The sequence below is a fragment of the Salmo salar genome, chromosome 18, assembly GCF_965601325.2.
Source record: "Salmo salar chromosome 18, fSalSal1, whole genome shotgun sequence".
Taxonomy (NCBI): domain Eukaryota; kingdom Metazoa; phylum Chordata; class Actinopteri; order Salmoniformes; family Salmonidae; genus Salmo; species Salmo salar.
Window position 1 is genome coordinate 68,556,371 of NC_138308.1, and position 23,221 is coordinate 68,579,591.

General features: G+C 42.7%; 1 protein-coding gene and 1 long non-coding RNA gene across 12 annotated transcripts in view; both read right to left on the reverse strand.

Annotated features, from left to right (window-relative positions):
- Positions 1-1,105: 1,105 nt before the first annotated feature.
- On the reverse strand, positions 1,106-12,679 carry LOC145861752 (uncharacterized). The gene is made up of 2 exons (XR_014381383.1): positions 11,856-12,679; positions 1,106-4,723 (listed from the first exon to the last, which is right to left on the reverse strand). It is a non-coding gene; the product is annotated as an uncharacterized LOC145861752 (long non-coding RNA).
- Positions 12,680-12,709: 30 nt separating this feature from the next.
- ablim2 (actin binding LIM protein family, member 2) overlaps positions 12,710-23,221 on the reverse strand; it is a 98,626-nt gene continuing 88,114 nt past the window's right edge. For 7 of the 11 annotated variants that reach the window (XM_014155538.3, XM_014155537.3, XM_014155540.3 and 4 more), the window contains 6 exons: positions 20,744-20,845; positions 17,970-18,026; positions 14,999-15,036; positions 14,726-14,840; positions 14,441-14,499; positions 12,710-12,802 (listed from right to left, as the gene is read on the reverse strand). In XM_014155538.3, coding sequence (XP_014011013.2) covers positions 12,725-12,802; positions 14,441-14,499; positions 14,726-14,840; positions 14,999-15,036; positions 17,970-18,026; positions 20,744-20,845 — 449 coding nt within the window. In that variant the 3' untranslated portion in view covers positions 12,710-12,724. The remainder of the gene's footprint in view (positions 12,803-14,440; positions 14,500-14,725; positions 14,841-14,998; positions 15,037-17,969; positions 18,027-20,743; positions 20,846-23,221) is intronic. The other 4 variants (XM_082965063.1, XM_082965064.1, XM_014155541.3 and 1 more) reach the window with 2 other exon arrangements.

The following is a 23,221-nucleotide window of genomic DNA, read 5'->3' on the forward strand; positions in this document are numbered from 1 at the left end:
ACCCCCAAAGCATAATGTTTCCACCCCCATGTTTGACGGTGGAGATGGTGTTCTTGGGGTCATAGGCAGCATTCCTCCTCGTCCAAACACGGCGAGTTGAGTTGATGCCAAATAGCTCCACTTTGGTCTCATCTGACCACAACACTTTCACCAGTTGTCGTCTGAGTCATTCAGATGTTCATTGGCAAACTTCAGATGGGCATGTACATGTATTCTTGAGCAGGGGGACCTTGCGGGCGCTGCAGGATTTCAGTCCTTCACGGCGTAGTGTGTTACCAATTGTTTTCTTGGTGACTATGGTCCCAGCTGCCTTGAGATCATTGACAAGATCCTCCCGTGTAGTTCTGGGCTGATTCCTCACCATTCTCATGATCATTGCAACTCCACGAGGTGAGATCTTGCATGGAGCCCCAGGCCGAGGGATATTGACAGTTCTTTTGTGTTTCTTCCATTTGCGAATAATCGCACCAACTGTTGTCACCTTCCCACCAAGCTGCTTGGAGATGGTCTTGTAGCCCATTCCAGCCTTGTGTAGGTCTACAATCTTGTCCCTGACATCCTCGGAGAGCTCTTTGGTCTTGGCCATGGTGGAGAGTTTGGAATCTGATTGATTGCTTCTGTGGACAGGTGTCTTTTTTACAGGTAACAAGCTGCGGTTAGGAGCACTCCCTTTAAGAGTGTGCTCCTAATCTCAGCTCGTTACCTGTATAAAAGACACCTGGGAGCCAGAAATCTTTCTGATGTAGAGGGGGTCAAATACTTATTTCCCTCATTAAAATGCAAATCAATTTATAACATTTCTGACATGCGTTTTTCTGGATATTTTTGTTGTTATTCTGTCTCACTGTTCAAATAAACCTACCACTAAAATTATAGACTGATCCTTTCTTTATCAGTGGGCAAACGTACAAAATCAGCAGGGGATCAAATACTTTTCCCCCCCGCTGTATACAAAGTTAGCTACTCTTATTTGATAGGTACCACTGAGGCATCTCAGTTTGTCTGAGAATAACACAAGAGTTTTCACTGACTGCTCAAGCAACTATCCAAACAGTCAAGATTCTGACCAGTTAAGTTACCATAAAAACACAGCACACATCAAAGAAACGGTATTGAATGAAACATTTATTTAAAGACGGACATCAGTATTTCTTGCAAACCAGCGAAGCCAAATAAGAACAAAAGCTAAAATCTAAACAAAAGGCTTAGTTACAGCATTAGAATAATATTAACCCATGTTTTCATCCTCTCATCATCCTCCACAGAGCCTCAACTACATCAAATCACAGCATATGGTATCCGTTGGTTACACAGTGCAAAATAATAGATTGACAGAACCAAATTCATTTTAACATCATCATATTGCATAACGGCAATGTCAGCATAATTCTAATTGTGTGCTACAGAGACGGCTTCGCGTTAAGCCTAGTCATTAAGTTAAAGGAACAACATATTTGATAAAGACTAGTCATCCCATAACATTAGGGTTAATGCAATGAGGCAGACTTATTTTCACCGGACATTCTATAACAAACATGGTAATACACTTCTGTGACTATAGTGGCGCAATGGACATATACCTGCATACATAGGATATTCATAAATATCTGGCTTCCATTACAATCAAACAAGCAAAAACAGAAGCCACACATTGACGATATGATATGTTATTATGTCTCTATATTCAAAATAAATCAGAAGCAAAGTGTCTATTGGGCAGCTCCTTCTGATTTCCTGTATCAAAAGCATAAATAAAGTTGTGAATCCAACACTGTATTGACCTTGATGTAAGAGAGACACGCAGCTGATTCCTCTGAGTTGTAGGCCTGTTTGTATAAAGAGATGATGAACGGGGCTCTGGTTGTGCAATCTGGCCTGGTGTGTATCTGGGCTATCTGAGCTCTGCTGATCTGGCCTGACCCTTGAGCAAAACAGAATGCACTTGGCCCTACACTGCTATCAGGAACCTAAAAGGGTTCTTTGGCTGTCCCCATAGGAGAACCCTTTGAAGAACCCTTGTTGGTTTCAGTTGAGTACATGGAACCCAAATGACAAATGAGTTCAACCTGGAACCAAAAAAGGTTCTCCTATGGGGACAGCCGAAGAACCCTTTTTTTCTAAGTGTAGACACTGACTCAACTAAGATGCATTTCCTCCCTAATAGTTAAGGTTAGGATTAGGAGAATGGAATCTGATCCCAGATCTGTGAGTGCCTAAGGGCAAGTTCAGAGCTCAGGCCTGGATATGTGTTCCTTAGTTTCTGCTTCTCAGCTTACACTACTGTTTCCACAGCTGTTCAAACACAAAAACAAACAGTCTTTCCCAACAGCCCTCCATTGTGATCTCTGTTCTGGGAAAGCCCTCCTCACCATTGATAACGTTACATCAACCTTCTTTCAATGTTACAATTATGTCGTAACAGTGATCCACAAACCAAAAAGGTCAACTTACACACATCCATACACACATCATTCTTCCAAACGGCATAAATTATCATTCGATATAAGCAGACATTAGATTTGACAATGCATTTTGCAACATTATCGGCATTCACATTCAACGAGGCACACTCAAGCACTTTAATAAGTTGTGGACTCCATTGTGTCTGTATCATCACTTTGTGACATCTGCTGACGTAAAATGGGTGTTATAAATACATTTGATTTGATTTGGATAAAGCGCTTTAATTTCAGATTGACATTAGAAATCAGGAGATATGAGCTTTTATGACAACAGATGGAGCAAAACTCTAATTTGATATTTATTCAGATTGATTGTATTTTTAATTTATATTTAGCATATATTTTCCAATACACCTGCCCTATAGCCATTATATTTAAAGATACCTTCCTCATCCTCCCTTTTAAATGTCTATAAATACATACCAAACAAAAGCATCTGAATTGGGCTTTTCATTGGACAAAAGTTGTTACAAAATGTGCGGAAAATAATTACCCAAAATGATCAAAATTGAGAAACCAAGCACACAGAGAGAATGTTTCTACAAACATTTTCATACATTTCCATTGTAGATGATCTCAACAATCTCTCATATGCATGCATGCCCTAGAGGCAATATATACCTTGGCTTGCATAAAACTCTTGAGACAAATATGTGTACGCTGTATATCACATGTATATTGTATGCCACTTATGGTTGAATTATTGTTTGAGTTTCTGGAGACTTAGCAAAGCCAATATACGTTTTTCCACTACATATGTGGCAGTGGATGCCAAATGATTTACAAACAACAAACATAGAAAGGGTTAATTCTCTATCACAGAAGGTACAGATAGATAGCACAATATGTCATTATTAATTCATTAAGCAAGACTTAACTTGTTATACTCAAGTGCTGCTGCAGGTCTGTGTTATAGTGTAAGGACAATGAGGGGGGAGCAGATGATAAAGGTGTCATAACACCATGATTCTCACATCTGAAAACGTCCACAAAATGGATGACAGCCATCCAGGAGTCAAAAATAGCTTATAAAAATAATGTAGGTTTTTGATGGGAAGGGATTTACGTAAAAGTGTCTGGCAAGGCAGTGTTTGACAACATGACTTGAAAGAACCTGAGGCTCTATACATCTGCTATGGGTATCAGTTGTGCCTATGGTACGGTTTTTACCCATGATTCATGCTGTTGGCTCTGATCCAACCCCAACACTCCCATCTTCACTGATTTATGAGTGGCGTGTGTAAGATACAGCCCTCTATCAACAAATCATGGCATGGCTATCAAACAAACTACCCACTTAAAAAAGGAGAAGAAACTTTTCCTATCTTAACCTCCACTGCTGTAAAATGATACATTTGTTGTTCAGATATGAGACTATGTTGTGGTGAGTTAGAGGCTAGCACAGGCTACTGCGGGGAAAGAAAGAAAGAAAGAAAGAAAAGAAAATGAGGTGGAAAAAGACGGAGAGAAGAGGCGAGTTGGTAAGAGAAAGAGAGCGAGGGAGGGGGGATGACAGAGAGAGAGAGACCTTAAGTGAGACACGGTAGATAAGGAAAGATCAAGTGAGAGAGAGAGACCTTAGAGAGGGTAAGAAAAACAGATAGCAGGAACGATAAAAGAGGGGAAAACGAAACGGATAAAAAACAGTAAGAGATATTGTTCCAAGTCGAGATAAAGACAGTAAAAGAGGCACACGTTGAACCAGTAAGAAACAGACAAAGAGAAAAAAGCCTGCACAAGGATTTTAGAAAAGCTGCTATTTCTCTTTTTGCGGAGGAAGGGGGAGGGGGATGCAGAACTCACATAGAGGCAGGGAGAGGGGAAGGGGAGGAGTGGTGTCACGGGCCATGCAAATGCATCTCCCCCACCTCCCCAAAGGTTATAAAAATAACATTCAGACCACAACGCATACAAAAGCTATATGTGACGAACATTGCTTCAACAATGGATGTCGGTCACGGCGACATTGTGAAAATGTCTCCCCCTTCCTTATTCTGGCAGAGATTATGTTTCGCAGGTGTAGCGTAGTATGGCGGTGCATATATAGATGATTTCTGATGTTTTTTTTCTTTGATTTCCTTTCTTCCAGACTGGACAGACGTTGTAGACTAGAGATGTTATTTTCTCCCTGTTACAGTCACTTGGCTTTAGAAAAGGCGTGCCTTCTTTTTCATGTCGTTCTTCTTCCACAGGGCCATGCGGTCAAACTGATCCAGGGTCATCCCGAACACATGCTGGAAGTCCTCTGGGGAGAGGTGTCTCTGGAAGAGAGAAAAATACAAGACAATATGTTTATATTCATTAGAATGACAATACCGACAATCTGTGGAAGCAAAATTGTGGGAATATGACACACAAAGACAGAAAGAGTGGTGAGAGAGAGAGAGAGATACTATCAAATACAGAGTTCACTTTTATCAGGGCACACAATCAAAACTGACATAAATGTGTCAGTAGCTACAGTATCAACCACTGACAATGCATTTAGCCATCTGTTTAAGTGCAGGATTCCATGTCCTGTGAAATGCACTTGAGTGCAGTCGACTCACTCAGCCCCTGTAACAACACCACTCTCTCACACACATACAGAGAGATGTAAACATATGTTTCCCATGCTAATAAATCCCTTTGAATTGAGAGAGAGAGAGCACAGTGACAGATGTTGTGCTTTGGTCCATTAACATGGCACCCCCACCACCACACCCCACTCCTAACCTGCTCCTTAGGGGCGGCAGGTAGCATAGTGGTTAGCGCGTTGGACTAGTAACCGAAAGGTTGCAGGATCGAATCCCTGAGCTGACAAGGTAAAAATTGGTCATTCTGCCCCTGAACAAGGCAGTTAACCCACTGTTCCTAGGTCATCATTGAAAATAATAATTTGTTCTTAACTGACTTGCCTAGCTAAATAAAGGTTAAATAAATAAAAAACCCAGGGGAGCAGAGCTGGGGGCCTGACTTGGACCCTCTCTGTCTGGGGTGACCACAGATGGAGAAAGGGCCTGTGTGGGATGGCAAACATTGCCCCCAACACTAACCCCTAAGATTGAGGCCTAAAGGGGTGGCTGGGCCTACTACATCCTCTTAAGCTGTGCTTTTGTGATTATTATTTGTATTTAAATATTGGAGATAAGTGCTGTATAATGCTTAACATACTTACGTTATCCTCTGGTCCAAATAGGCCTACACTTACACATATTACGCAACTTTCTTCACCATAAAACCTCATTCTACCATCCATGTGTGACCCAAAACCTACTGTTGTGTTCTTTATCAAAAGTCCATGCCTCAGAACCTTTTCCAAACATCAACCCTGTCTATCCCGTTTGGCTCACATTACAAATAATATAACCTCCCAAAATGTCAAAAGTATACGATGGAATATTTCTTCTTTTTTTTCATGAGCTGAAATAAAAGATCCAAGAAATGTTTCATACGCACAAAAATCATTTTTTTCTCTCAAATGTTGTGCACAATTTTGTTTACATCGCTGTTAGTGAGTATTTCTCATTTGACAAGATAATCCATCCACCTGACAGGTGTGGTATATCATGAAGCTGATTAAACAGCATGATCATTAAACAGGCGCTCCTTGTGCAGGGGACAATAAAAGACCACTCTAAAAATGTGTAGTTGTGTCACACAACACAATGCCACAAGTTTTGAGGGAGCGTGCAATTGGCATGCTGACTGCAGGAATGTCCAACAGTGCTGTTGCCAGATAATTTAATCTTTATTTCTCTACCATAAGCCGCCTCCAAAGTCGTTTCAGAGAATTTGGCAGTATAACCAACTGGCCTCACTACTGCAGACAACGTGAAACCACGCCAGCCCAGGACCTCCACATCCAGCTTTTCACCTGCGGGATCGTCTGAGAAGGGGGATCTGGGGTGCTGAAGAATATTTCTGTCTGTAATAAAGCCCTTTTGTGGGAAAAACGTATTCTGATTGGCTGGGCCTGGCCTATGCCCAGAAAGGCCCACTCATGGCTGCTCACCTGCCCAGTCATGTGAAATCCATAGATTAGGGCCTAATGAATTTATTTAAATTGACTGATTTCCTTCTATGAACTGTAAATCTTTGAAATTGTTGCATATTATGTTTATATTTTTGTTCAGTATAGAATCGGGCTGTCATCGTGTGACCGTCAATCAACTAGTTTCCGTAACGACCAGGCATCTCCAGCGGAGAAGGGAGGAATCTGGGCAAGACACCGCTGGCATCACATCAGATGAATGCAACATGGTACACACACCCTAATAGAAGGCCAGCATCCCGGAATCGCCTCTTCACTGTTGACGTTGAGACTGGTGTTTTGCAGATACTATTTAATAATGAAGCTGCCAGTTGAGGACTTTGTGTTGCTGTTTCTCTAACTAGACACTCAAATGTACTTGTCATTTTGCTCAGTTGTGCACCGGGCCTCCCACTCCTCTTTCTATTCTGGTTAGAGCGGTTTGCGCTGTTCTGTGAAGGGAGTAGTACACAGCGTTGTACAAGATCTTCAGTCTAAAGAAGGCCAGTTTTATTGTTTCTTTAATCAGGACAACAGTTTTCAGCTGTGTTAACATAATTGCAAAAGGGTTCTCTAATGATCAAATAGCCTTTTAAAATGATAAACTTTGATTAGGTAACACAACGTGTCATTGAAACACAGGGGTGATGGTTGCTGATAATGGGTCTCTGTACGCCTACGTAGATATTCTATAGAAAATCTGCCGTTTCCAGCTACAATAGTCATTTAGAACATTAACAATGTCTACACTGTATTTCTGATCAATTTGATGTTATTTTATTGGACAGAAAATGTGCTTTTCTTTCAAAAACAAGAACATTTCTAAGTGACCCCAAACTTTTGAATGGTAGTGTACGTTGTACAGACACAGTATGTTTTACATTAGTTATCTTGTTATTAGTTGTTATTATTCCCAACTGTCAGCTCCATTCAACCCCTCCCATCTATCTCTTAACACCATCATTATTGGATTTCTATTTGCCATTATTACTCTTAGTAATCACAACCCTCCATCCACATAATACAGGCATCTGACTTTGTCTGTCTGTGTATGGGGAAACCACTAAGGTGTCTGTGTGTCTGTCCTGCTGGTAAATATCGACGCACGCACACACACACACACACACACACACACACACACACACACACACACATACTGCAAAACAGTGAGATTTCATGGTGGGTTTAATGGCATTCCACAGCAGATTTGCATAAATCTTTTGTGTGTGTGTGTGTGTGTGTGTGTGTGTGTGCATACATGTGTTTGTGGACCTAGCTCTATGAGGTATAACACACACAGCAACCAGCTCTCACAGTCTCACGTCAGAATTAGACGTTCATCCATGTTTCTCAACGATCAAATTTTGAATTTGTTACAAATGTCAAATTTCTAAGTGTTGAAGATTAAGATTAGGTTAGGGTTAAAGTTAGGTATTCCCTGTGGCTCAGTTGGTAGAGCATGGTGTTTGCAACGCCAGGGTTGTGGTTCAATTCCCATGGGGGGCCAGTACAAAATTTGTAAAAAAAAATAATGATGTATTCACTACTGTAAGTCGCTCTGGATAAGAGCGTCTGCTAAATGACTAATGTAAATGTAAGGTATTAACTCCGAAATCTTAAGGTTAGGCATTAACTTAAGGTTAATGACTTAAGGTAAGGGTTAAATTGTGGGATAGGCTTAAAACAAAAATCTCAAAAACAAATAGCTTTTATTTGTTTTTACCTCGTTTTCTCCCAAATTTTGTGGTATCCAATTGGTAGTTACAGTCTTGTCTCATCGCTGCAACTTCCGTACGGAGTCAGGAGAGGCGAAGGTCGAGAGCCGTGCATCCTCCGAAACACCACTCAACCGCGCTGCTTCTTCTTGACACAATGCCCTCTTAACCCGGAAGCCAGCCGCACCAATGTGTCAGAGGAAACACTGTACACCTGGCAGTGTCAGCGTGCACTGTGCCCGGCCCGCCACAGGAGTCGCTAGTGTGCGATGGGACAAGGATATCCCTGCCGGCCAAACCCTCCCCTGACCTGGACGACGCTGGGTCTCCCGGTCGCGGCCCAACTGCAACAGAGCCTGGACTCAAACCCAGAATCTCTAGTGGCACAGCTAGCACTGCGATGCAGGGCCTTAGACCACTGCGCCACTCAGGAGGCCCTCAAAAAAAACTTTCTATCGCTGGATTCAAACTTACAACCATACCTAGACTACCCACAGGGCCTTGGGGAAATACTGTAGTTAATACTGTAGTTAAGATAACAACTGATGTAGGATCAGTGCAGCCTCAGTGTCTCCATTCAATTACGTCATCAAAAGCAACTCAGGGCATCTGTATTTGGAACTCATTGTTGTGGTGTTGCATTAGGCACTATGTCTAGTAATAATCTCCACATGCATTGTTAGTCTCACCGGTTCTAAGCACAGAACGAATGACTTAACTCTTGGTAATCACAACCATCCATCCACATAATAGAAGCATCTGTCTTTGTCTATCTGTCTGTGTACGGGGAAACCACTGGGGTGTCTGTTCCGCTGGTAAATATCGACACGCACGCACACACACACACATACTGCAAAACACAGTGTGATCCCATGGTGGGTTTAATGGCATTCCACAGCAGATTTGCATAAATCTTTGTGTGTGCGTGTGTGCATGAGTTTGTGGGCCTGACTCTACGTGGTATTACACACACAGATGGGGTTTGTATGAGTGAAAAATGAAATCACCAGTTTGAGATAAAAACTTTACTGCCTGGATAATGTTGCTTGACCCCGAGAGATGATGACTTATCATCTGAAAACAGTCACTCCATCTCACACACATGCACTCACACACACACGCGTGCGAACTCGCACGCACACAAACACACACCCATTGCCTGACACATATAAGAGGACGTATGTGATTTGTGGACAGTGGCACATACAGTAAGTGCATACACACTCACAGACAAGTAGAGATATTCTAAACCCACTGAAATGAGACCAACACACACACACACACACACACACACACACACACACACACACACACACACACACACACACACAGGGCGAATGCGTAGGGGGAGATAAACAGCATGATAAATCAGCAGTCCATAACTCAGTGTGAGGCTAGAGGAGTAACCCGTCTGCCCCAGCCAACAGCGCACATACACTCACACAATACCATGATAACGTTACCACAACCCAACCCAACCCTCACAACATTGGGACAATGTGGTGAGAGTAGTCCAGTGTGCATTTGTAAGGGCGGGGGGAATAATCTCACACACACACACACACACACACACACACACACACACACACACACACACACACATGCTGAGGCAGACACACAGAGACAGGGTTAGAACAAAAAGGGGCGGACTTCTCCCACTGAACCACATTGCAAATGAATATGGAAAATGTTAGGAAAAATACAATTCAAAGGTTTATGGCAATAACTCTGCCTGAGTATACTAAAGAGCACTGAGACATGGGCCTGGAACTGTTAACTATGGTATGATTAGATGGAGAGAGATCATTTGGGGCCTGAGGAATGCTGGGCTAGTGAAAGGACAGCCAGTAACCACAGGAGCAATGACCCTGACCAACAGTACTGTATCCATCACAGGAGGCTGCTGAGAGGAGGACGGCTCATAATAACGGCCGGAACAAAGAGGATATAATGGCATCCAACACCTGGAAACCATGTGTTTGATACCATTCCACCTATTCCACTCCAGGCATTACCACGAGCCCGTCCTCCCCAAATGAAGGTGCCACCAACCTCCTGTGGTGTCCACATAGTATCAAACATATAGTGGATGGCATTATTACTTCAACTCTGAACGAGAACTACGGCTAAACGTGTATTATGAAATAACTTGCTCGTAGTGTACAAAATGAACAAATATCATGCTTATTGATATTTGGAGGTGATACATTGTTTTTCTGTCTGAAATTGCATTAGACTTGTCGTATGTAAAGTATGCTGAACAAAAATAAACGCAACATGCAACAATTTCAAAGATTTTGCTGAGTTACAGTTCATAGAAGGAAATCAGTCCATTGAAATAAATAAATGAGCCCTAATCTATGGATTTCATATAACTGTGCAGGGGCGCAGCCATGGGTGGGCCTGGGAGGGCATAGGCTCACCCACTTGGGAGCCAGGCTGACCCACTGAGTTTTTTCCCACAAAAGGGCTTTATTACAGACAGAAATACTCTTCATCCCCCCTCTGACGATCCCGCAGGTGAAGGTCCTGGGCTTGCGTGGTTACACGTCGTCTGCGGTTGTGAGGCCGGTTGGATGTACTGCCAAATTCTCTAAAACGATGTTGGAGCCGGCTTTGGTAGAGAAATAAACATTTAATTCTCTGGCAACAGCTATGGTGGACATTCCTACAGTCAGCATGCCAATTGCACGCTCCATCAAAATGAGACATCTGTGGCATTGTGTTGTGTGACAAAACTGCACATTTTATAGTGGCCTTTTATTGTCCCCAGCACAAGGTGCACCTGTGTAATGATCGTGCTGTTTAATCAGCTTCTTGTTATGCCACACCTGCCAGGTGGATGGAATATCTTGGCAAAGGAGAAATACTAACTAACAGCGATGTAAACATATTTCTACCAAAAAATGTAGAGAAATAAGGTTTTTGCACGTTTGGAAAATTTCTGGGATCTTTAATTTCAGCTCAAGAAACATGGGACTAGTACTTTAAAAGTTGCGTTTATATTTTTGATCAGTGTACATATTCAGAGTACATCTAAAAAAGTCACACTTTAGGACTTAGGAGAGCGTGTCTCCAACCCTTGGCTCACTAACCGACCATAGTCATGTGGCCCTTAATTGAACAAACAGTCAAAAGCAGAGCAGGCCAGCCACAACCCAGCCACATAGGGTCAAGGCTAGAGTAATGGTGGGAAAAACAGAGTCTGGAATCCAAGCTTCCCGACTTCCGACACACCATCCCAACCTCACCGACTCCAAACCCAGCCCGGAGGTCGGCATTCCCGACCGCAGAGGGCAACCTCCTGCGTCAGTCACACCTCGGAATACTGACGTTCCCACTCCTCAGGGAGAGATTCCCAGAGAGCGGGAGCCTTCGTAAAAGGTTCGTAGGGAGTTCGTAGAGAGGTCATAGACTGGTTGAGAGGGGACAGGCTGATTATAAGAGATTATAAGAGTCTCCCTGTGGGATGCTAGGATCGTTTCCATACCACAAGATCACCAAAGAATTGACTCGACTGGATACTCACAGGACAGAGAGGGAGAGTAAGACAGAGGCAGAGAGAGAGAAAGAAAGAAAGAAAGAAAGAAAGAAAGAAAGAAAGAAAGAAAGAAAGAAAGAAAGAAAGAAAGAAAGAAAGAAAGAAAGAAAGAAATGGACTCTCACCTCCAGTCTGGTACGGTCCACATCTCTGGGTAGCTTCACCCTCACCCTGTGAGTCACAGCCAGCACCTCATAAGGGTACACCTGGAACACACACACACACACACAGAGACACACACACAGTCAGCTACTTAACACTACAGTCATCCTGGGTAGAGTGCTAATGTAATCTACCAAGATGAAGCCAAAGACATCTAACTACAGTATATTTGCCAAGCACATCAAACTAATATGATCTGAAACACTGGCAACAATTGACGGAACCTTACCTTGTACTCTGGAGGAGAGCAAAAGGGAGGGAAGGAGGGAGGAAAAGAGGGAGAGAGAGAATAATATGTCAGATGAATGACCGTGTTAGTATTTCAGAGGCCAATAATGAACACTACCATAACAGAGCAGGCAAATAAATTACAGCACAAAGAGAATCACGGAACTGTGCAAATGAAGGTGATTCTTTGTATAACTGAGATATTGCGTTCCAACTCAGCGCGTCAAAGGCTTTAAAAAAGCCTGGTACCAACTTCCTCCCACTGACACGCGCACACACACACTTTGAAACAAAGTATTTACGAGCATGGCACTGTGTGTGCTGCCTGTCTTTGGCTGAGAAATAGCAAGAGCACGCTGAGGCAGACAACTCTGGAGCGCTGTGTATGACACACACACACACACACACACACACACACACACGCAACTCATATGGTGAAGGCATGTGGCTTTAGCACCCTTGAGCGAAAACTCGTCCACCTGAACCGCTTTCCATTAAAAGTGCAGCTGCAACATTATTACATTGTAGATCTGCTAATAGATCCTATCAGATCCGCCCTTTTCCAATATGGCAGCAATGAGCTAGCAGATCTAGTATTCGCAATCTAGGTCCTACCTCTCATTCCTCCCCAGCTGTGGGAGTCCTGCTGGTCTGGCTCATCCTCAGCATGGTCGGCAACCTCCTAGGGAGGACACACACACACACACAGACTCAGTGTGGGAGCGAGAGAGAGAGAGAGAGAGAGAGAGAAAGAGATAGAGAAAGAGTAAAAGAGAGAAAGATAAAGAGAAAGAGAGAAAGAGAGAGATGAGAGAGAGAGAAAAAGAGAGAAAGAGAGAGAAAGAGAAAAAACAGACATTCAGAATAACAACTGCTCCATTCTCAGCTCAGTAAATAAATGCAACCTCTCTCCATAGCCATACATCGTCTCTCTGTCTCAACTGCCACAGGAACTGTAACAGCCAATCAGGTTGCAGAACTCATGTCTACAGTGGAGCATGCTACTGGGGTCTGATACAGTCCACATTTCACATTTCCTCAGTCAGCCTTTCAGCTATTTCACCCCTCTTGTCTAGCCAACCACCATCCATCAACAAACAAATATAAGCAGCAATAACACATCATTAAGGTTAGACTAAATACACTTTTTCTGCTGCAGTCCAGTATCTGTGGAGGGAGTGGTTACGAGTGATAGGCCTACATGGAATCTGATAGGAAAGCTGTAAAACATGATTTCCCAGTCCAAAAGAGCTCTGTGGAAGTTAGAAAAACACCCAACCTTCCTGTGTTGATAAGTCAAGGGCTGTGTGTCAATACACTGAAATGGCTTCCTTTCCTTGTCTCCTTCCCTTGAGTACAGTTGATAACGCAAAAGACTGGATAGGTTTACATCTATTGCTTTCCCCTATCATAAGACTGCTAGGTCAGTGAGGGAGGAGAAGACACAATGAAGCCAGTTCAACTATTGATACGCAGCAGAATATAGCCTCTTTTTGACATGAACTTCACTGTCCCTTGGCCATAACTCACTCCCACCTCGGTGACAGAAAAGGCGATGAACATTTACTAAACACTACCACCTGCTGGTTAAATCAATCACTTCGCCCAGCTGGCACCTCCTCCGCACAGCAATCAGTGCGGCACCTTATTTAATGAGCGGCGAGCTGAGAGAGGCCGACAAACCAATCCCTGATCTGTCTTTAATGGAGCTCTAATCTTTAGCGCGCTTGGCTAAGCCCGTTGGTATGGCGACAGGCACACCTCATTTCCATTTACGAGCGAGTTTTCCAGTACCTCACAGAACTCTGAGCTGTCTGTAAGACGGCCAAGTCCGAATCAAACACCTGCCCAGGATAGAACTGACTGTCCCCCTGCCAAGGGCTCCCCCCTCTCCACCCCTTGTCTCCTCCAGAATCAGAGGTGCCAAAACTACATCCCCTCCACTCCCTTGTTGGCACTTAGTCGAAGTGGAGCATCGCATTGTGTCATTGGGGTCCATATGTGAGGCCACCTGGTGTGTGTGTGTGTGTTAGGATGCCTTTCCTCTGAGGGAGAGAGAGACAGTGTACATGACTTGTTGCGATCATGGCCCTCGAGACGCTAAATGAGCCAACGGCAGTCAGATGTGAACCTGCTGAACCGGTGTCACACGTGCTAGACTATGTTCAGCAGTACAGGACAATGGACCACGTGCGTATTTGTATAACATTTAACTTCATACTACACAACCAAGAGGTTGTCGCAGGATGATTCTGTATAGTCTCTGGTACTTTCTCATTGCAGCCTCTGTTCATTATGGTGTGTGTGTATGAGAACTCACCTTGTATATTCCATTTCTTCCATATCCCGGCAGTGAAGCAGACTTGCTGTAGGGGAAGTCTGTAAGGAACAAAACAATATCTAAGTCGTCATAAGGACTCTGTAAGGAACAAAACAATATCTAAGTCGTCATAAGGACTCTTCGGGCTATTATGTCAATTCAGTGAGGCCTCAACCTTCATTGGTTGAGCCCATGTCAGCCAAGTCAGCTTTGAACAGTGATTGGCTACTCATTGGTGGAGGCCATGCCAGTCAAGTAAGGGTTGACCACTGATTGGCTACTCACTGGGCAGGGAGGCGTCAGTGGGCAGGCTGCAGGTGGACTTCCTGGGGTCCAGCAGGTCCTCTGGGAGAGGTTGGCCATCTATCTCACTCTTCAAGATCATCCAACTGGTCCTTGTCTATACAGAGAAATAGACAGCTTTGTAGTGAATAACAATACCATTTCTTTTAAAAGAACTGTCTCAACAGCCAATTATTACAGGATATCCAAGGATGGATTGATGTGTAGGTGCGTGGGCAAGGGGATGGATATACAGACAGACAGACACCTTCTCACCTTGACGTCGTCCCCTTCTTGCCAGGATGTTCTAGAGGCTGTAAAACAGTCATACAGTACGTAACGAACCACACTCCTGATGTTACAGTATATAACATAACACTTAACATCACAGTTACTTTACCACACATCTACAGTGGCAAGAAAAAGTATGTGAACCCTTTGGAATTACCTGGGTTTCTGCATAAATTGGTCATCAAATTTGATCTGATCTTCATCTAAGTCACAACAATAGACAAACATAGTGTGCTTAAACTAATTTCACACAAATGATTGTATTTTTTTTGGTCTATATTGAATACATAATTTAAACATTCACAGTGTAGGTTGGAAAAAGTATGTGAAACCCTAGGCAAATTACTTCTCCAAAAGCTAATTGGAGTCAGGATTGGAGATGTTGGTTATCGCTGCCTTGCCCTTCAAAAAACACTCACAACATTTGAGTTTCCTAATCACAAGAAGCATTGCCTGATGTGAACCATGCCTCGAACAAAAGAGATTTCAGAAGACCTAAGATGAAGAATTGTTGACTTGCATAAAGCTGGAAAGGGTTCCAAAAGTCCACGGCAAGAGAATTGTCTATAAATGGAGAAAGTTCAGCACTGTGACTCTCCCTAGGAGTGGCCGACAAGCACAGATGACTGCAAGAGCACAGCGCAGAATGCTCAATGAGGTTAAGAAGAGTCCTAGAGTGTCAGCTAAAGACTTAGAGAAATCTCTGGAACATGCTAATATCTCTGTTGACGAGTCTACGATACGTAAAACACTAAACAAGAATGGTGTTCAGAAATTCCTCATGACCGTTGTGCAGGTCTGATCCGCAACTACAGAAAACGTTTGGTTGAGGTTATTGCTGCCAAAGGAGGGTTAACTAGTTATTAAATCCAAGGGTTCACATACTTTTTCCAACCTGCACTGTGAATGTTTACATGGTGTGTTCAATAAAGACATGAAAACGTATAATTGTTTGTGTGTTATTAATTTAAGCAGACTGTTTGTCTATTGTTGTGACCTAGATGAAGAGCAGATCAAATTTTATGACCAATTCATGCAGAAATCCAGGTATTTCCAAAGGGTTCCGTCACGTCCTGACCAGTAAAAGGGGTTATTTGTTATTGTAGTTTGGTCAGGGCGTGGCAGGGGGTGTTTGTTTTGTGTGGTTCGGTGTTTTTGGTTGATGTTCTATATTTTCTATTTCTATGTGTTTATCTAGTTTTCTATTTCTATGTTGGATTTTTGGCAATGACCTCCAATTAGAGGCAGCTGGTTGTCGTTGTCTCTAATTAGAGGCCATATTTAGTTGGGTTTGTTTTGTCTTGTGTTTTGTGGGTGGTTGTTTCCAGGATAGTCTGTGCACCTTACTGGGCTGTTTTCGTCGTCAGTTTATTTTGTTTAAGTGTTTTCTTTAATAAAGAAAGAAGATGAGCACTTTACCCGCTGCGTTTTGGTCCAATCCTTACGACGCCCATGACAGGTTCACATACTTTTTCTTGCCACTGTACATCTATGTACCAGCTACAGTACAGTATGCTGCACAGACTGCATCCTATAATAAATCAACTAGATACTGTGACATCATCACGAGACAGCCCATCAAGGATCTCCAAATGGGCCATGCAACACCTACTACTTTAAAACACAGTTAACAGCAACAACCCTAGTGACGGTACTGTTGTATAACTAACTATCACAGTGTATAGTTTGTATTTAAATATTGCTATATCGTATGCTCAATGGCCAGTTTATAATTTAGAAAGTAGGCCTATTTACTCGGAAGAGTTAGTGAAATGGTGTCTTTTCTGGTGCAGACAAACGTCACCACGCAAATGTGTTCTATTGATCATAAGCGCATGTCTGTTAGAATATATACAATCTAAACTGAAGACGGTTAACTCATAAATTGTGAGAAAAAAAAGCTGTGATTAAGTTGTCATATTTCATATGTATTGTAGATTGTATCGGCCTATAGAATAATCGTCCATCGTATGGCACAGAAGATAAGACATTATACAGCACATGCACTCATTTACTCAAAGGCATTTTGGTCCTCTATTTGAAATACACTCACACGCATACAAAAAAAAAAGGAGAAAGGCCCGGAAAAACACAACATATAAAATGTGACAAAGACACAAAGGGTTAAGTGGAACAAAAAGTGACCAAGACACCATCAGCACCACAACACCAAGTGATTCATATCCTCGACCAATCACAATGGACACACAACAACATGATCAGGTCACATATACTACTAGAACCAATGAGCTACTGAGATGAATATGGGCAGGCATGGAGGGATGAGCAGAAACGAACACAATCACGGAGGTGTGAGAAATAAAAAGTGATCAATAAAAAGGTGTAATATGGCCACTTGTGTTTTCCATGTCGGACATTTGACTCAGGCAACAATGATTTTGCAGTGTACCGTACGGACACATTCTCCACAACAGAATTCTACAGTACAGAAGGTTGCACTGTATGTGGCTACAAAGAACACTGGGAACAAAAAGGTTCATAACCTTGGGTGTGTTATGGAAAGTCACTATTTCAGATGCCTGGGTGACACATCTGAGATAAGACCAGTTTGATTGTAAAATCTCCACCGGCTGCAGTTGCAGTAACAAGGCACTGAAAGGTAAATGTGGACTCTGTCGTCCTCTGTTGCCTGAGTTGCCGACGCCTTTCCAATAGAAAAAGACGGGAGATGGGTCAAAGTCGCTTGAAAACAACGGACCACGGAGAGAAGGACATGAGTAGGAGGAAGTTGCCCTATAGCCACTGATCTTAGGTCGGTTCGATGCTTTCCCGCCTAATGGTAAGAGTTAGGATCGCGGATAGGAAAGCTGATCCTATAGCCGTGCCTATGGGCAACTTCTATCCGGAGCGTATGGGACAGGCGACACGCAACACATCGTGCAGAGACCAGACCAGGAAGTTACACCAGGAAGTAAAGGAGAAGAGATGACTGTACCATGCTGCTTGTAGATAGGGGGTTTTCTATAGATATTATCTATCTTGACCTTAGTCTCTGAAGATGAGAGGAGAGGCAGAGAGAAATGAAAGGAGCCCAGGATGAGAGAAAGAGAAAAGAAGAGAGAGAGCGAGAGAGAGAGTGAAAAATAAGCATGAGTTAGCAGTTATTGAGAGATGGAATAGTCTGAGAAGCAGCAGTAGGATAGGGGCAGCATACTTTATGGTTGATCCAATGCAAAACATTATATTTGTATTTTAACTGGCAAGACAGGGTATTATCGCCAATAAATCATCGCTTACTGTCATTATTCATGCAACATTCACAAAAACATGTCATTTTGATCCAGTCCTATTGTAATGTGAAGCAGACACTCAGTTGGACATCCCCAGAACAACGGTAATTGTTGATCGATGTTGTATCCAACAATACATTTATTCAAGTTTTCCAAAAGTCATAAGTAATAGAAACCATCATATATTTCTCCCTTACTACAACACATCATTCATTACTGCTTGTAGACCAAATAAACAAATAAGCATATCAAATAACAAATAAATGGGCAAATGACTAAATTCAACTAATTCAATTAAACAATTGTGCTAGTGACTCTTTTTACAAATAATTGACACAGTATGTCTGTCCTAAGCTGATCCAATCCATTTAACTTCCACAGGACCCAAACACCATTGTGTTAGCTAGCAACAATACATTAACTACACTCCGCTCATGAAATACAACACATGTGGGTCCCTTTCTGCCCTGTTTCAGCCACTGCCAGCGCCAGGGAGTAATACACATATAAAAACCATCAATACAATGGTTACAAAACACATTAAGTAGATAATCACTTTGCTTTGTTCATTTATTTATGTCAACTCTATCCAAGTATGGGGACTTTTCCATGTGGGTCACTGACACTGTAATAGTGAATGGAAATAATGACGATGAATCAAAAAGGGCTTTTCACTAAGAAAGTCAAAGTTATGTCCATTACAATATACTGTAAACTGTTAACACTTATCAAAGGATGGTTGACAGAATATGAAGCAGGGTCATAGACTTAGTTAGACTTCTCACCTCTGTCCCATTATGGCATCTGTGACAGCAGACGCTCCATTTTAAAGTAGTCAATATCTTCTTCTACTAGTTCTATGAGTTGGTAAACAAACGGAAAGGATGCATACTGCCACCTGGAGTGTGTCGTTTGAACAGGTATAAAGCCAAGGTTGGTGATTTACTGCCACCTGCAGTTATGGAATATTTGCTAACCAGACCTTGGTTCAAATTAGGGATGGGTATTCGATTACTTGGGTAAGTGGGATTGTAGGCCTATTTTAACAATGAAAAAGCTTTATCTAAATGAAATTATCCATGTGAAGTTTTTACCTACAAGGATATACCATGACATTTGAAATTGTTCATTTATTTTTATAACGGTGCGTTGAGCTACTGCTGTGTATTAAGCCCTCCAGGTTGCCCTGACATCGGTATGGTGTTTTCCTCACTTCCAATAGCAATTACAGGTACTCACCTAACAGAGTTTCCACAAGACCTGACACAGATCAATGCAAAACACTCACCAGAAAACCTTTTCTAACAGAATCAGTTCTATCATGGCGAAAATTTGACTACTCTTTTGCTGTTGCTGACAATTTACCAGAGAAATTACCAGAGAAAACGCACCCTGTCCGGTGTTTACCTTTGCCATGTGCTTTGCTTCATTCTGATATGTCGAGAGTCAAGAGCAATTACATTTTTTGGGGGGGGGGGGGGGGGGGCTTTCGAGTATCCAGATATCCCCAAAAATGTCATGATATTATTCAAATAGTCAAATTATTTCAAATTACCATCCCTAGTTCAAATACTAATCCAAATATCTCAGTTACTATCACATACATTATGAAGTAAGTATTCAGATATTGTTTATTTGAAAAGACAAGTGGTTGAATACCGGAATGTATTTGGAAATACACTTGGAAAGTATTGGCATGTATTTGAAGAGTTTTTTCAAATTCAAATAAATATTCCCATGCATTTGAACCCAGGTTCTAGGAGTATTTTAAAGGATGTATTTGGAAATAAGTATCTGAAAATATTATATATTTATAGAAGTTATTTGAAAATAAATAGTTTTTGGCCACATTATTTGAAAACACCAAAATACACAGAAAGTAAATATTTAAATAACAAATACACATGTATTTGAACCCAGGTCTGGTTATCACGAGTGTAATTCATTGGCTGATCCCTCCTGATGACCTGGATAGAATGATGTGATCCTTCCTTAACCCATAGGAAGTGATGACACTTCTCAGTGGCGCTGCCCATGCAGTCCCGTTCTATTTAGACAGACCTCAACATATTGGATAGGACAGATCCCAACACAGGATAAAGAAAGAGGAGAGAGATAAAGAGAGAGCGTCAGAGAGAAAGATACATTTAGATAGAGCGAGAGAAAGTGAGACAGACAGATCTCGAGAAAAAGGAGTCAGGGAAATACAATGGACAGGATAGGTCCGGAAGAAACCCTTTGACATGGATAAAACACTAACACAAGAAGACAGGGAGAACAGAAAGGGGTTGATCCCAGACATCAGATATAATGCTATTGTATAATGTCTATCCCCCTACTTAGATCTGTTACCTAGACAGACCTGGACAGACAAGACAGCAGACAGACGGCATGGTGCAATAGAGAGAGAGAGGTCGTGTTGAGGGGATCAAGGGTCACGGGGTCAAAGGTGAGAGGTCAAGCGAAGTGGAGAACCTACCTGGTACGTGGAAATGCCTGGGAGCAGCCACATAGGTGGAGGAGGGAGATTTGCCGTCGGAATAGGTGGACAAACTGGGTGTACTCCGACCACTTTCACTACCTCCAATGGGGAAAGGAGGGATGGGGGGGAGGGACAGGGGAGAGCAAGAGCCGTGGACGAAAAAAGGGGGGCAAAGAGAGGAGCAAAGAGTCATGCTGTTGTGCTTACTGGTCAAAGCTTTAACTATGAAGCGGAACAAACATTATTCATTACAATGATCAACTGACTTGATAACCCAACCACTGGTTATTGATAGGGCCATAGGTTTTTCGTGACCGTTTATCCAGACCAGGAAAAACTGGTACTTCAATTGGTACTTCGCTCATGTCGATATCATAAAAGATGAATGAAGGCTATGAGCATCTTATAAAGGCAGATTGCTAAAAAAATATATATTAGTTGGTTAAAGGCTTTACCGGTTAATAGCAATGCATTGTGGACACCTGGCGCCTGCAGAAATGGGACAACGTCAATGTGTTTCTACTTTCAACTGAAAGTGTGTGCGACTGTAATTATGACCACAGTCCATCACAATGCATTGTGTCACGCAGGCTGGGTGATTAAGTCACTGACACCTTACAGGCCATAACTAATAAACATCTACATAAGAGAGTTGAAAAGAACAGAGGGGTGAGGGGAAAGAAAGACAAGAAAGAGGAGGAGGAAAAAAAGAGGAGAGCGATTGTTCATTTGATTGAGCACACGCGCCTCTCTCGCCTTTGTGGGAGGAACAGAAGGCAAGAGTGAAGCCGTTGGGATGCAAGAGGATGAGGTCATTCTGACAGAAACACACGCGGACACACACATGCACACACAGACACACACACTCAAGCAGACACACACATGTACACACAAACACAAAAAGTCACCCAGATGCAGACTTACACACACACACACGTACACATACAGTCACGCACACGCATGTCTACACACACATGGACACACACACAAACTGGCATTAGTGCAGACGTCAGTTTATTTGCAGGGCAGCACCTCCACAAATCTGGAGCTGAGGCAGGACACTGAGCCCGAGGAGAGGTGGGGGGGGGGGGGTTGTAAGAGTTGTTATCATGTACTGATAACAACTCTTACATTGGATGCGGTTGTCATTGCATCATTCACATCAATTCACCGAGTGGATTTTCTTTCTGTCATTGCCTTTTCCCTCTGACTAATCTATTTTTTTCTGTTTTTCTGTCTTCACCGCATTTGTCTTCCACTCGCTCTTCAAAATGCAATTCAATTCAATGACCTCTTATCTCTCTCACACACTGCCTGCCTCTAGCACCATGTTGAAACCAAACATCTAAGCCCCTTGTGTACGTGTGAGGGATAATTATCCACAAACACAATCATTTCAACTAGACTCCGGAGGGAACCTAATAGTTCATTAAACCCAAACCAGTGCATAGAAACAAACTCTCTTTCACGCTGTGTTAGGAACCGCTTGAGCCTGAAAAGGCAACCAGCCCAGTGTGTGTGTGTGTGTGTGTGTGTGTGTGCCTGTGCGTGTTTTTGTGTGCAGAACGACGTGCCACTGCAACTGGCAACCAGACCCCAAATTACAGCACCATCACTCCACCACTCCTCTCCTCCCTTTCATTCCCTCATTCCTCCAGTCCTCTCTTTCATCTTGGCTCGCTGAGAACTTTACTTTCCATCTCTCCGCCTTTCATGGAAAAACCACCGAACCCTGGCCCGCGTGTTCTGATTTACAGTACTAATGCTCCGGTCAAACCTCATCTCTCTCTCTCTTTCCTACTTTCTTTCACTCCTTCTCAAGGCTCTTTCCCCCTCCAACTTCTTTACAGGGGGAGTTCAATCTCAAATTCTTATCAGCCCAAAAAGTGACCCTCTTCCAACCCCCATTCAATGTCATTACTCTCTACCTCTTGTTTCCCCCTCTCTCCCACCCTCTTTTACTCTCTCCCTAACTCATGAGGCGTGATATTTTCAGCCCACAAAGCTGGGACGTCCACCCAGTTATCTCCAGTGACCCAATGAGTCACAATCTCTACAAGCCCTAGGGCATAAGTCAGCCCGGTCATTGAGACGAGTATCATGGAGTATCTCCAGTGATAAAACCAGTAAATCTGGCTAACAGTAAAAAGAGCTGATGGGTATCTAAGGAGGCCTTCGAGGTTTGGCTGACTTTGTCTGCTGAGGCTTAGGAGAAGCAATGCAGCTGAGTGATCGCTTTTTCTTATCTCTTCCCTGAGGGAAACTGGAGGTGACTCGTGATTAAAAAAAGTAGGCCTACTCCCACACACACGTGTATTTGTCAAGGTTTTGGTCGAGTTGACTTAGGTCAAACACATTTATTCATTGTTCGCAGATACTGTGACTTATCATGTGGTTCCAAACTAGACCGCAGACCGACATATTTAACTATAATACCGTATACCCCCAAACTTATATCTCTCCCTGTCAGCAACC